This window comes from Temnothorax nylanderi, unplaced genomic scaffold (genome assembly GCF_030848795.1).
Source record: "Temnothorax nylanderi isolate EJ_2023f unplaced genomic scaffold, tnyl_v1.0 TNYL_tig0054_pilon, whole genome shotgun sequence".
In the NCBI taxonomy this organism is placed as follows: domain Eukaryota; kingdom Metazoa; phylum Arthropoda; class Insecta; order Hymenoptera; family Formicidae; genus Temnothorax; species Temnothorax nylanderi.
The window spans coordinates 664,593-680,015 of record NW_027249116.1 but is presented as its reverse complement, the minus strand read 5'-3'; the positions used below and the strand labels follow the sequence as shown (position 1 = coordinate 680,015).

The 15,423-nt window shown below is 40.2% G+C and overlaps 1 protein-coding gene across 9 annotated transcripts in view; it reads right to left on the bottom strand.

Moving 5' to 3' along the window:
- Fak (protein tyrosine kinase 2 Fak) overlaps positions 1-15,423 on the bottom strand; it is a 46,894-nt gene that overhangs the window by 12,516 nt on the left and 18,955 nt on the right. Inside the window, exons 1-3 of one of the 9 annotated variants that reach the window (XM_071706814.1) lie at positions 9,660-10,262; positions 6,592-7,229; positions 224-586 (exon numbers count right to left, since the gene is read on the bottom strand). The exons of 1 other annotated variant lie outside the window; for it this stretch is intronic. In XM_071706814.1, coding sequence (XP_071562915.1) covers positions 224-471 — 248 coding nt within the window. In that variant the 5' untranslated portion in view covers positions 472-586; positions 6,592-7,229; positions 9,660-10,262. Of the gene's footprint in view, positions 1-223; positions 587-1,073; positions 1,743-6,591; positions 8,062-9,659; positions 10,263-15,423 lie in introns of those variants that run through there. 7 more of the 9 variants (XM_071706813.1, XM_071706821.1, XM_071706816.1 and 4 more) reach the window with 7 other exon arrangements.

The following is a 15,423-nucleotide window of genomic DNA, read 5'->3' as shown; positions in this document are numbered from 1 at the left end:
AAATTGAATCGTTATCTGTATAGATATGATAAGTTACTTATCCGTTAAGTTCAAATTAATTGACATTATATATTTAGTTGATTAACAATCGATTTTGTGAGAAAAAAATGCAGAGAGAAGCGCAATTGTTTAGGATGTTCGGTAATTGAAGCTCGCTCTGAGAACAATAATCGCAGAGACGCGGTTTGTCGCGGCAATAACGCCATCACGGACGTGTCTTTACCTCGTGTGAGACACTTTATGAAATCTCCACGTTCCCAGCGTGTCCGGACTGTAAGAATCGCTGCAACCCAGCTGGCCCAGAGAGCAAAGCAAGCCCTTGCTGTCCCTTCTCCATCGTTTCTCGTGCGTGCAATTTTCCTTGCGTCTCAAGAGCACGTCTCCTTTGGAATTCTTCCCAAAGGTGTCGAGATTTTGAGGACGACACGTAGGCCAAGAGATCCTGGCTTTGCGTTCCACGAGTTCCAACATTTTCCGAATATTCGTAATTGCAAAACGCAATTGACTTCCGCACAATTAATCGAGCACCATCCCGATAACAATCGATTCTTCTTTATTTCCTTGGCCTTTTTCTTCTCTCAAAAGCCTTTATTATTTATCAATATATTTTATCAGTACAATAAGCATTCAAGTTAACTTTTTATTTTATTCGTTCACTAATTACTTTCCCAAAGTTTGATAATCTAACTGACCCTTTTAAAACTCTCCAATTTTTTCCACAAACTGTCGTTCAAATGTTTTCTTTTGTGGGACGTTTACATAGAAGCGAAATTGATCTATTTTTCAAAATAACCGAGGTGAAAGAGATTAAAGTTGATTTAAATATTTAATTCTGACACGGCAATCTATCTCCTGTCAATTATTCTTATATTTATCCGTAACATGATTCCCTCTTGGCCGAGAAGATCACATATTCTCAATGTAACACTCGAGATGAGACGAGTAGTAAAATGAGAGAGCAAAGAGTAATTGAAGAATTCATAACGGACACATGACGCTGACCGCAGCGAAGTAAAAAACTTGGGACATATTTCGCGATGACTACCTATAGCTTTTATTATTTTTTTATTTACCTTTTTTCTTAATAAAAAAATTTAATAGCTATTAATTAAAACATGCTTTCCATTGCAATATCTCTTTTGTCAAGACATAAAGATTCGCTTAATAACAGGAAATTTCTGCGATACGATTAACGCAACTTCAGCAGATCAAATAATTTTCTCTTCTGGAATCCATAGGATTTTTCTCTCTAACTTGCAATTTTCGACGTTTTCACCAACAACAAGTATATCGGAGATACACGCACTACTGTATCAATATAAATATATATTCTTTTCTTCTGTTTTTCACGTCGACGTACAGTGACATTATGACTGAACACAAACGGACGTAGCCCGATTCGTAGAAATGCATCTAAAATTCTTTTCTTCTTCTTGATAGTTTCCGACCCACAGAAAACTATTCATCTGGAATCTAATTAAATCCGATATAGATTATAATGTCCACTCACAAAAACGAAATCTCACGATATTTCGATCCACTGTCTGAATGATCGAAAACACCCCTTTCGCTTCTGTTCGCAACGATGGGTGCGTGCGTGCGTGCACATTCGAAGCCGAACAGAAACTGATCGCCTCGACCAGCCGGGACAGACAACCTGCCATTCTCCTCTCTCAAACTCCCTTTTTCTCCGCCGCGAGTGTGTCCGTGCGCGACGCGTGGGACGCATTGATAATTCCCATGGGCATGTGTTTATGACGGGTTGCGATTCCGGTATCGCTACGCGACGTCGATAGTAGACTGCTTGGGACCGCGGCCGAGTTTGTTAAATGTGGTCAGCGTGGTAAACGCGGCCGGCAAGCTCGCGCTCACATAGTTATTATCTCACGCCAGCCGGCGTAATTGTTCGACAAGGTATTCTCGTATAGATCTTAATCTTTCACTTATCTTATAGGTCAACTTGTATATATATCATATATAATTCTATATATTATTATACATAATGGCACGGTTCGAAACTTTTTATTATTATTAATTAGATACGTTATATACCGAAGATTTAGTCTCCATTAATTTAATTTCGTCAATTGGTTTCCAATATCAGGATATATTTTCGAGTTACAAAACTCACCAATGTCTCTCACCACTTCATTTTGCTGCTATGTCTCGTAAATGACAAAAGTTTTTCGCTATTATACATGTCTAGAGAAGTCCTAGGCAACTTTAATATAATACTAGCGTAACTACTTGTTGATGTAGCCTAGACATCGAAATTTCGAGTCGCGCGCATCGAACTGCATCTTTTTTCTTTCATTAAATTTAATGATGATTTTCTGTTTTCGCTCATACAAGTCAAGGGCGTCAAAGAACAAGGAAATAACGGGCATTAATAGTCATGCGCGGCTGAATCGATCCGAAGTTCCGCACCACGTGCGGACCTGTAACGTGTCTTTGTCGGGATGTTCTAATTCACGCGTAGCAGAATCAAACATCGCCTCGTATCATGGACGGAAATACTTATTTTAATCACGTGCCTCCCTCATTACATAAAAGTTTATTAAATAATTCTTAAAAAATTTCTAGAAATAAGTAAAATTTAAAACATAACACTGTTCCTTGCATTGTTCAATTCCTTCCAATATGGAACATTATAAATTTTAAAATCTCTACTTTTTTGTTGGAAATGAAAAGGTATAATATATTTGCATATGAAAAGTAAGCTTATAAAGAAACTTACATGTTTATATCTCCACGTTATTTATCGCGTGCGTATTTGTATGTTTTTCTCGCAGAAAATAGGAGGATTCAAGTAGGTATCTTTATGTACGAATGCAATTTAGGTACGCGTCGATCAGAGGTGCATTTATCCTTGGAATAATAAGTTGTGCTCTTGGTGTGTGTCTCTTCGAGGTTCGTCGTACCTGCTAATTCGCTTATATATTGACCGATTATCGGCACGATCCTGGATACGGAGCGCGTATCAAACGGCGATACTGGGAGAAACATTGCGACATAACAACCCTACCATCGATCGCCTACGGCGATCCATGGATCTTTAAGATCCATGGAGGAATCGAGAGTTAGACCGAGTTAGACTTCGCGCATGATCAATTTCCGCGAGTTTCAAAAGCAAATCCTTTTTAAAAAATCTTCGACAATAAAATTTTTCTATTGGAATAAATAGTTAATCAACGGCTCGCGTATTCGGAATATTGAATTATGAATTGCACCTGCGAGTCGCGCCGCTTTGGAATTAAAAAAACGAGAATCTACGCGCACTACCGAAGGAAATCTTAAAATACGATCCGCTGAGAGCATCGCACTTAATCTTGACTTACGGCAGTTTTGTAAGATGAAGAGATACGCGATGGGCACGGCAACGAGACGAAAGGATTAGTTTCGGAGGGGGTTTCGAAGGAACGGCTGGCTGATGCGTGTTTTGAAACGCGCACAAGTTTCTGGATTTTACATCGCGATTCCGATTAGCGAAAGCGATGATCCTTCGCGCTTATACGGTACACACGGTGAATCCGGTTGGAACCACTTGAATAAGCCGACCTGAATTCCAATTACGTGACACACGTCGAGAAATTCACTACAGCGAATCCCGATCCACCGTAAATTATCGGGACGAAGAGAGGGAGAAGAGTTAATGAATTTAACCAGGCTAACGAGCATTTCGACGTACATAAAATGTGCAGTTGTGCTGAAGCAAAAAGATAACAACACAATGAAAGAATAACTTTGCCACGTGCATGCATGAAGCATTAGGTAAGAGCGATGAAACAATAACGAGAATAAGTCGAGTGATTCAATTTTCTCTTTTCTGATTGTATAAAGAACCATCGGACGATTCTCACGAACAATCGTCACTACATCGATTACGCAATGCGATGCGAAACAATGCATCATTAGAACGAGGTGCAGCTTATGACGCGAACGTCATAATCGCGAATAACGCAAAACACATACTCGTCGCTTTCTCACAGTTGATATCATTATGTAAAAGAAAAGACAAAAACAATTGTTTTGGCACAGTGCAAAGACATTATCGTTAGCTGCTATCAGTGGTGCATTCTAAAGAGAATTTTTTAGTTATCAAGCTTTGGCGCTATCTTTTTATATATCACATCTCTTGAAGATATCTTAGACTTTAATTAACATTTGCATCATGAATCGATCGGTAAACGTTCTTTCAGGACTATTTATGCAAACGGCATACGTTGATGTTGGTGCTTGTGACGATAAGCAGTCTCGCACACCATGAGAGTACACGTATGCAAATAATGTGGATTGGATATATAGTCACGGCGTGAAGAAAGATTGGAATTCGCGCTTGGCACCGCATCCCAATGGAATAGAAGAGCCGAGAAAACGGTGGCGCATGCAGCAATTGCATCCTCAATTTCTTCATCGAGTCATAGTGTCAGCCTGATGACAGTTCGATTGCCGTTGATGACGGCACATCTCGCTTCACGATGTATAAGAGCGCGGAAAATTTTAATGACATTTGTAGTCGCCAGAAGAACGTCGGCGACGTGAAGCGCGGCAGACAGAATGCGAGGGACAGAATCGAGTATTCCTTCGTTCACCAACAACGGGAGCACGGGAGCGAGACAAAAGAAATGAACGTCAGAGATAAAAAGAAAGTATAGTGCAATTTCTAAAACGCTACAATACACGCGAGACGCCGGCAATTAATTTAAACCTCTGTGCAAGCTATAAAATCGAAAGCCGACGTTCTTGTGTGAAGATTGTCCGAAGACCCTCGAGTAGTGGACAGTGGACACATAAAAAGACGACAGTCTTTCTGGATTCTAAAATTAATGGCCATTGGCAGATCGATAAATTTTACGAAAATAAAGTTCCGGAACGCTCCGGTCGATACGAATTTTACGACAATAAAAGAGCGCGGTGCGGCGGTATTAAAATAACAGCGAGATCAGTCATGACATCAACCATAAAGATGGAACCGTTCCAAACTTCTCCAAAATAACTATATCGTTCGATATAGTTATCCTCAAAACTGCGATCCACTCTGCCATGCTTATACCTCAATTAACGAGTGATTGATTAAGCAAACAAATCCGAGTATCTCATCGTCAACGAACCAGCCAAGTAATTTTCATTAATGGCATATTGTAATAGCGCGATAAGACTCTCTCGTTTGTATTATCAGGCTCGGTAGTTTCCAGCGCGCGACTGGAATGATGACAATTCGAAGCTAGGTACTCGCAGTTCGAGACTGCGTCGCCCTGCGAACGCCACTTGTGAACGTGGCACGCAGATGTCCTTCGAAAGTTCTTCGTCATATCTCGGCTATTCAAGTCCCATGAGGAATTCCGACCGAACTTTTCTCATTTTTAACCATTCTCCTCTGACTCTTGTCCCCCTTGTTACTTCGGAAAGTACGAGACACGGCTTATACATATCCGCGCATCTCTCTTATAGATTTTAGTCTTTCCCATATGTCAAGATAAGAAAACGATCAGAAAGAAATAAAACTTTATATATATATATATATTTTTTGCGTGTTCATGATGTTGATGTATAAAGTATCCTTTCTATAAAGTATCAAAATATCAATAAAACTCTGTGGCAACCGATATAAAATATTCTCTATCTCACAGAAATTAATTAGCATCAATGTAATTGAAATATAATCGAATGATTGTTGTTGCTGAATGATGGAGTTAATAATGAACAGTTGCAACATCATTCAAATATTCTAATTGCCATAACGAAGTAATGTAAACCAAATAAAGAAGTGTTTATTTTCTATTAATTAATTTTTCAAAACCGCGATATAAAATTTCGTTTTGAAGCTTTACGAATCACAAGAAACATTTTAATTATCTATTTTAATATTCAATGGTTAACTGTATATTTTTTAAATTATATCAACATTAGCGAGCAGAATTTCGATTTGGCTATTTCGAGAAACACGAAATTCTAGGCGGAAAGCAATGACCAACGCTCCGACAATATGGAATTGTTAATGACGGCAATTAGCAGCGGTTGCGAGCTAGTTGCGGTCGATGGCGACGATTTTGCCATGGTTACCTAGCGCCATCGACATAACGGGAGAACCCGGAAGGAACGTTCTCCACGGAAGTTGGCTCTTTCATCCCCTGGTTTCCTTGCGCCTGTCTCGCATCTATCTCTTTACGCACCTGTAACTCTGTCCCGCTGTTATACCTTCATTCACAGATTAGAAGGAGCCATCAAAGCCTTTATACACGGAAATTGCCACGGGCTGTTTCTCGAACGAGACAGGCCCCTCATTTAAACGCCTATATTAAGCGTCAGAGGGTTCCAAGTGTTATTTCATGCCGCTCGATTTGGCAGGGATCGACGAACCCAGCAGAGCAATGTTAAACTCGAAATTAGATGTTTTTTTGCTGCTAATTTTTCTACTTTACTATTACCTATTTCAACAATTAAGTCAGATAATAATTCTGCGTCTCTCGCTTAAAATCGCTTAAAATTTAAACGCCAATTTCTCCTTATTATGATAGTTATCGGCATATTACAAGTAATTAAATCTTTCTCACGTAAGAGTTACGAGATGCATTCGGATGATATACTTACTCGGTGGTCTCGAGGTACTGGAAGACGCGGTAGACGGGGCGTCGATACATGAAGAGGTGATCCTCGACACGCTCCACCATCATCCTAACACCACTTCATTCGAAACGGTGGGCCACTTATCATCACCCACCACTTATCACTGGTTTCCAAAACGGAACATACAGTACAGCGATGAAATACACGAAATTACTGGGGCGACGCGACGGTCCAAGTAAACATACGTATAACCCCGACGGTTTTGAGGAAAGTTCTCTCGTCCGTGTTCGAGCGATCAATGTTCAGCCATTCATGTTTGCCAATGCGCACTCTTTTGTTTCCTGTGACGAAACTGGATCGTCGATTAAATCAAAGGACTCGCCGTGTCCTGCGAACCGGCCGTCGTACAAACGATTAACAGTATAGTTTCAGCACAAGTACGATGAGGCGGAGTTAAACGAATGTCCGGGTCAGTCTTCTATTTTCACAAACCGTTGTTTCGTCCCGTTCTCCCGTTCACTGCATACTGCCGGTCCCGCCGAATCGATACGTTCGGCACAAACAGTCGGGCGACAGGTGCACTAGAGGACCGTGTCCTCTGGCGTGTCCTTCTTCGATCAACGACTCTCAGCTACCCTCTCGATGTTCTCGTTCTTCCGATTCTGTTGATTATTCCGATAGGACCGTTAGGCCTGATCATAATAACATTTTCGAGAGATACGATGATCACCACGTCTACGTAGTCGACGCGATTAAGATAAATTGACAACGAACCCTTTCTAAAAAAGGCATGGAAAGTCCATTGTTGTGTCTTTTCCGCGATGCTGATTAGTTGTCTTGAAACTCGATCTCGATCTTGATGCGAGTCACTTTGGTTGCGTTTTGACAATTTGTGTGTAAGAGGGTTAAGCAAGTAAATTTACTTTGAATGTAATGTGTTATGTGTTATTTAATCAGAGCGCGCGCGATAACGCGCGCCTGTAGAGTTCTAGTAAGTATATAAAAAAATAAAATAAAAAAAGTATATGTATATTAAAAAACTGAACATTATATAGCTTACAAATTCGTTCGAAGAAACACGTACGAAACACGCGAGACTGTAAGTTACAAGCAGTTCGAGCAAACAGTGCGAGATCGATAAATTTCGCATATCCCTGTCATGCTAATTTGATGGCGTGCGATCTAGATTTTTAGTTGCAATTTTACGAGCGACGTGATCGTTCCTGAGGAAAGGAGGTAGTAAAGTCGTCGTAAATATTTTTCAGACGAGCGCACGCATGAAATTGTGAGACAGGCTATCGCTAGCTATATTCGGCGCTCGAAAAATGATTCGCTGTCTCCTTAAGAAGCCTCGTGACTAATAAGAGAATCGCGTGCGGATATATCTACCTAACCTACCCCAAACTGCGGGACACCGCCTAAGTTCACCCGCAGTCACTGCAGCCAGCAACCACCGCATTGCAACCCATCCTGCCAGGCCTATATGTGAATGAACTACCGATATTTACACATATAATAATAATAATTTTTTAAGATAAAACTTATATTAACTGGCGAGTATTTTAATTAAGTATTTTAACATGTAACTAGTAATTTTTATGACAAAATTTTAATTCAATTAAAGATTTAGATTTAGGTCATCATATTCTTGCTTAGAATTATTAAATGGTTTTAAAAAACGATTCAAGATATATTTAAGATCGAAATAATATTTACGCGCGAGGATGCTTTGTGTGGTCGAATAAATATAGACGCTCGCAAAGAAATATTGGACTATTTTTACACTAAAAAATATTCTGTAATGAATAGATTATCAAAATAAATTTTATCCTAGCCTATGCAATATATCTTTAAATTATTCTTATGACACGGGATTTCTCCGATCCTTCCTGATATAATCCTGATATAAATTCGCACGTAAATTCTTATAAATTCCCGAACATATACGCGATCTCAAAAATCGACAGCAGCCAGACAAAATTACTCTCTGTCTCTTTCTTTCTGTCGCGTATCTCATAAAATTTTACAAAGTTACGCCTACGTAGATCTCGTAAAATCGTATTAGCATGAAACAGGAATGTGAACTGAAACTATGTAGACCATTGAACTTTCGAGTAGTTTGAAACTGTCCTGCGGTAAGAATCGTAAATTGAACCAATAGAGCTTGTAAGTTCCATGGCAATATCGTTAAAAAAAATTCAAAGGGTAACCGCGAAGAGGCTATTGTGCCCTGCGAATGACAAGAAGTATTCGATCATTCCACAAAGATTATTCTTTAAACAAATGAATGTACATTATTCATGTTACCGCCAACAAATATTTTCTTTCGAATTCTTTTTTATTATTAAATATCCTTTACGATATCATAAAGTTTATGATATAAAAAACTTTAAGAAAAGAGGAAGACATTAACATTCTTCGTATAATCTTTAAATTTTATTAGCGATGCGCTTATATAGGCAAGTCAGTGTAACGCGTATGTAGAAAATCTGATATCTATAAAAAAGCCAAAATTGAAGATTTTAGCAAACAAGAAACATATGCTACTCTCAATGAGAGAAACATGAAAGTTACGAAGAGCATCATACGACACGCCCGATTTTACGGAATTTCGCCGTTCGTGTCACTGACCGGACCAAGGTTGTGCAACCTTGACACCGCGCTACGAAATCTTCCACCTCTCATCGTCACCAGATCAACCAACGACCCCGAGCTTTATCCTCCAACACTTCCGCTCGTACTAGACGCTAGCACGATCCCCCGAGATTTTCCGACTCATCGACCTCCTCCAAATTTACTCGCACATTTAATATCGCCGTCGTAAAACTGTAAAGTTTAAAAAAAAATCACTTAACTCTATCAATTTAGAACCTCCTATACTTCTCTTCCCTAAAAAGTTCCTTTTTAGATAACAGCAAAAAAAGAGACTTACTAAAAAAATGTTAAACAATGATAAGATAATTTTTTTGAGTTTGCTTAAATTGACGAACAAATCTTCAATTAAAAAATTTATTTGATAAATTACAACTTGAGAAACTGTCGAGAAGTACCGTAAGATTTTTTGCACGAATCTCAACCTAGTCTTATCTCACCTTCTTTTCCGACGAAACGTTCATTTCGTCAAGAGCGCTTTACCCTTGAGCTCTAGATGCCTCTACGTTTTCATTTCCTATCACTTCCTTTCGGATATCTCTTCAATCTCACGATCACCCTTCGTGCGTCCTCAGACTTACTGCCTTAATTAACCTTCGCGTTAATGACAATTATCTCTCGAGATCATTCTCACATGCCGATCGCTCTCAGAGTCCACATCACTGCAAACATCTTGATGATCCTCCCTCGAAATCAGCAATTCGCCGATTTCCACGCAACAGTACCGCACGATATTGGATATCCTCGCGAATCGGACGTCGCGACGCGGGGCGACCTTGACTCGCTCGAAGGTCTCCGGGTACCGTGGACGCGCGGCGTCGCGGCGTCGCGGCGTCGTGAACGAATCGGCAAACGGACGGACGGTCGGACGGACGAAGCACTCGGCGTCGTCGGTCGGTGGGCGTCGGTGCGACGATCGGACGAGGACGGAAAGAATGGAGTAGCAGCGCGCCTAGCAACAGCGTGGACGACGCGCGTCTACGGCGTCGTCGTCGTCGTCAGGTATACGTTTTGCCGGTTCAAGAGGAGCAGGCGCTTTGCAGGGTGCGGCAGGCTGCGCCGCGACGCCCGGCATCCTTCCCCCCCTGCGACTCCCTCCGCGCTACCGCCTGCTCTCTCCTCTCTCTCTCTCTCTCCTCTCTCTCTCTCTCTCTCTCTCTCTCTCTCTCTCTCTCTCTCTCTCTCTGTCTCTTCCTCCCTCTCCCTTTTCTGCCTACGTTCAACCAACGTTGGCACCCTGCAACCCCTGCGTGGTGGCTGGCCCCGAGACCTCGTGGACGTTGACGCACCGCGTCGCGACGTGACGCGCCGAGACGAACGCCCGCGATGGAATCCGTTAATAACGCGCACGCGGAATTTCGTAAATGACATTGACATGTTTGCTAATAAAAACTTTATTTTCCTCTTTACGTTATCTTCAAATAGATTTAAGCATTCACCGCGTCCACAAAATATGAATGCACCAGATAGCTTCAAATCGAACAAGATATTTATGACTTCTTACATAAAAATATTTGACAGCGTGACATGCATGTGTTCTATCTGATTTGGCTCGTGCTTTGTATAGATTTTCTTATTTTTATATTTTAAAAAGCTGGATGCGTACCTATACAATCAAAAAAATATAATAAAATTGAAAAAAAAAGAGGTAAGATTTTAAATATGTGCCACTTGCAATAATTTATATCTGATAAACATAAAACAATGTGAACAGTAAGGTGCATGTTTCTTCCAAAGAGAATACATAAATTTTAATAACTTGTTCATAGCTTCGTAATATAGTTCAAGGTTTTCACGTTGAGTTCGAGGCACTCAAGCATGAATCTCGCTGCCAAGGGACAGGGCAGTCCCCGGACGCAGCACGGTGTGTGTGTCCGGAATTCTGCCAACAAAATTCCCACGGGTATATCGTGCATACAGACTCACGCTACTTAAGGTATTAATTTAATTAACTTGGCAAAGACGGCACCAAAGTAAAGAGTCGCAATATCGCGAAAGCCTCACAATTCACAAATATGTACACTACTTCGACAACTGCTCTATCGGAACGGTTATTTAATTAGATATCATCACGGCAAAATACAACAACGAAGCAAGCTAATCTTCACATCGCGCAATTAGTATTATTTTTCCGTTCAAAAATTCAATAAAGCTTGCGCTGAGCATTACGACCGAAATTTCAATCCATTTTACGTTGGCGTTATTCCAAAATTACTTCCATCGAAATTTAGAAACGGCAGTCACGCTCTAAATAAATTTAAATAAGATGTTAACAGAAGCAACTTAACACTTAGCTTACAAACACGGTTGACGACCGTTTTCAACGTAGCGAATGGTACAGTACAATGCGGTTGAACTGTTAAAAACGACAGTTTTCTCTATTGTAAAAAGTAAGTGACGCAGCAGGGTCGAGAAGAGCGACAGTTTGTAGGGTAACTTCAACGTGAATTCACCCCTGAACGTGGAGGCGTACGCTCCAATGACCCCACAGGGTAATCCGTAATGAATTCCTAATGGACCTATGTCTAATTAATTTACTACATTAATTTGATGCCTCAAAGGAGACGGTATGCACGTACGCTAATTACTATAATGATAAAGTGCGTGTTTAAAGACATGTTTTGTACACATTTATTTAACTTCAGTTTACATCTTTATCTGCGACTATTCACCTATTAATACTGCATATTTGTAATTTACTAACTTCCTACATTTCCTACACTTCCTACAGTGTCTTTGCCTCCATTGTCTTTACTTATGAGATTTATATTCAACTTTCCGCACTTCATATTTTTGTACGGAATAATAACACTGCAAAGGAATAATGTAATTCGTTGCATTTACTTCGAGATCTTGGACCACAGCGTAATAAAACGTTATTCTATATTTTGTTATTCCATTCTATTCTACGAGAGTTAATTCACCACGGTCGTTTGCGACGAGACGTTTTATTGTGCAAAATCCTACAATACGTGGCAGTCCTGAGCAGTCGCTGGCCGTCAGTAATCAACCCTTTCGAGCCAGACGGTCGCAACCCCCATTTGGATGTACGCGCATGTATGGATGTACACATACGTCTACCAATCTCCCTGCTTCCTGTAAGTACAACTTGGAATATCCATCGCGACCAACGTGGACGCTGTAGGGGAGACACATATCCGACCGTTCCGAGGACATTTACATATGTCTGTCTACGTCGGTCGGCCTAAGCGTCGTTTGTAACGACGCAATTGCGGATTATCATACGGGGATGGACGGATGGATGGGCGTACTATTTGCGACACGTTTGTCGATTCGGTCACCTGGAGTGAGCCGATTTTATTGGAAAACGGATGATAGGTCACGTCTGAAAATAGTGCCAGCCAGAGTTCACTGTACCAAGCACGAAAATATATCCCGGAGAAGACACAATTTCCGACGTTACCGATGGTCCCCGTACCCCACGCTCCACGTTAATAATTGATACGCTAGTGGATCGCTGGTCTTTCGTGACAGCGCAAACTCCGACTTCGCTATTGAATAAATTAAAATATGGAATCCAAATGTGGAATCAAAAATATGGAGCACCGGTCTAATCGATCTTGATAAATCGAACTAATCTGTGACTATAAAAGATCATAATATGATCTTTTATCTTCTAATTATTATAATGAGAAATGCAATTGCTAGCAAAATGTTTTAAATATTCTCTTTACTGATCTGTAAACATAGATTTTGTTGCGATTTACTGTAATTTATAAAGGACTTTTTTTTTACCAAAACTATACTTCGTATTCTTTTCTCATATCTCCTTTATATTATATATTCTTGAAATTAATATAATAGATAAAAAAATGTCATTCTGAATTGAATTATGTACATATTTTAGTATCGTAGAGATTAAACTGTATTTATTATCGTCTTAACATATTCAATAACGGAAATATTAGTAGTCACAGTGATAAAGAAAAGCCGCAGCAAAAGCGATCTTCGTTCCGAGAATAGAAATCCCTCACATTTTTTTATATGCAATCACCGAAGAGAAATCATTCTCGTACAGCTAGTTAGAATTAAGATAGATTATATCAGCTAATGTGCATGATTCATGCATATTTCTTCACGATGTAACGGTTGTAAAGATAGTGAGACGTTACTGGATATGACAACAAGTAAAAGGATGAAAGAGAAAGAGCAGAAAGGGCAAACTTCATTTCGAGGAAAAAATTCTCCGGATTCTTCTTTACGAAGTCACAGAGATGAAGTTCTCGCATGGTTCTCTACATCAATAAATTAAATTAGATTACAATAGCTCGCGTGCATGATTCATGCATATTTCTTCACGATATAACGGTTTTAAAGATGATGGAACGTTGCTGGACGCGACGATCGTAAAAGGATGATAGAAGGGCAGAAAGGGCGATGCTTGATTCCAAGAAAAGAGATCTTCCGGATGCCTTTGTGTGAAGTCACACTTGTACGGCTAATTCGATAAAAGACGAGGAACTTCCATCGAAGTTTTCGTCGGAAAGGAAGACGAGGAGGAATTCATAGCGTTTGATTCCATTCGACCCCCCCCCCCCCCCGGAATTCTCGGCACGTGCGTAATCTTTACACCATCGTGTCCTATACATGATTCGGCAGAATACTGTAAGAAAAATGGACATTCGACGCATGTCTCGGTTTCCCGGTGAATTCGTAGCTTCTCATGTAACGAAGTAGCATATAAAAAACTAAATTAAGCTGCAACTTCCAAATTTTTCAAATGGAAAGGGAATAAAATAGAATCTATCTGATATCCTGATTTCTATCGCACTGCAAATCACATGTCTGGCACAAATTTATTGTATTATTTTCCCCTTAAATTACAAGACTTTCAAAAAGCAGTTCTTCAAGTATGATCCCAGACGTTTTATCGATGTCATTTTTTCCAGATCGTCCGACTTCTTTTTAAAGTAAAATAATATTTAATTTCCCGGCTACGAAGAGGGCTCGAGGTGAGCTTCCGAGAGAAGCATTATCGTCGACCCTCGAGCTTCGACCCTCTGGTGGTCCGAGATATCCTCGCTTGATATATGCCTTAACGAAAGGGAACCCTCTCACGCGTGCGGCAAGTACCCTCGGATGCAAATCGCCCGGTGCAATGGCATAAGGACCTTCCCCTTGCGAGAGCGACGCGTGTTCTCTACCCTGTGACTATTTATCTCTTTTTCTCGTCTCGCTCGCTCGTGCCGAGGGGGCTACGCGAATATCGAGTTATCGATCTGCGGTCCTGCACCCTCGACCGCCTGTTCGTCCGGGGATGCTGCGGACTCTCCGAGAAGGAAAGGAACATAACGCGCGGTCAATAATTGGCCAAGTAAAATTAACGCGATGATGTAATTCGTTAATTTACGATGCTTGTGCACGGCTAAGAAGTTATCAAAATCTAGACACAAACGTTTCTTTACTTATATAATTTTTAAATATATGTATCTGAATTTATATAAATATAAAATACATAATAAAAATACGAGGAAACGGTTATTTCTTCCTTGATAAGACCTTAATAATGTGCACGTAATAAAATCTGTATTTCACATGCGTCGTTATTTATAACGACCAATTCGTTGATGTAAACTGCCGCAATTCCATGCTGTCGAGTACTAGTTTGCGTGACTTCTAGCGTATCTACCCCACTTCATCGTGGTGCAAGTTTTTCTGTAATTTCCCGCGACTTTTTGCGCATAACGACGTCCTTGAACTTCAAGCTAGCATCAAGTGTTTTACACTAAGCGCAGGCACGATTGCGCGCATGCCATCCGGTTTGCCGTCGTGACAATGTCCGCGACGATTCTTGTGCTCTCTCGTGCCACTTGCTGATTTATCGCACGACTTATCGCTAAAGCCCTTCCTGCCAGCCATTGCCCCGTTGATTATCGCATCGCATTAATATATCCCGCGACAAATAATAACGTTCCTTTAATGTATACATTTAAATACTTAATTTCGCTTAAATTCTCTTTCCTATAATTGCGGTAAACTATTTGTTTTCTTCATTGACTTTAGATTTCATCGGAAATAATAGCATGAGTTTCTCTTATAATTTTAAAAGACGCAATAAATTAATAAATAATATTTCGAAGCAGTTGTTTGTTCTCTGGAATAAAATTATCGTTTAACATAATCGTGCATAATGATAAGCGGAAATAATTTCGTGAAAGTATATCGAACAGAGATCTTTCTGCT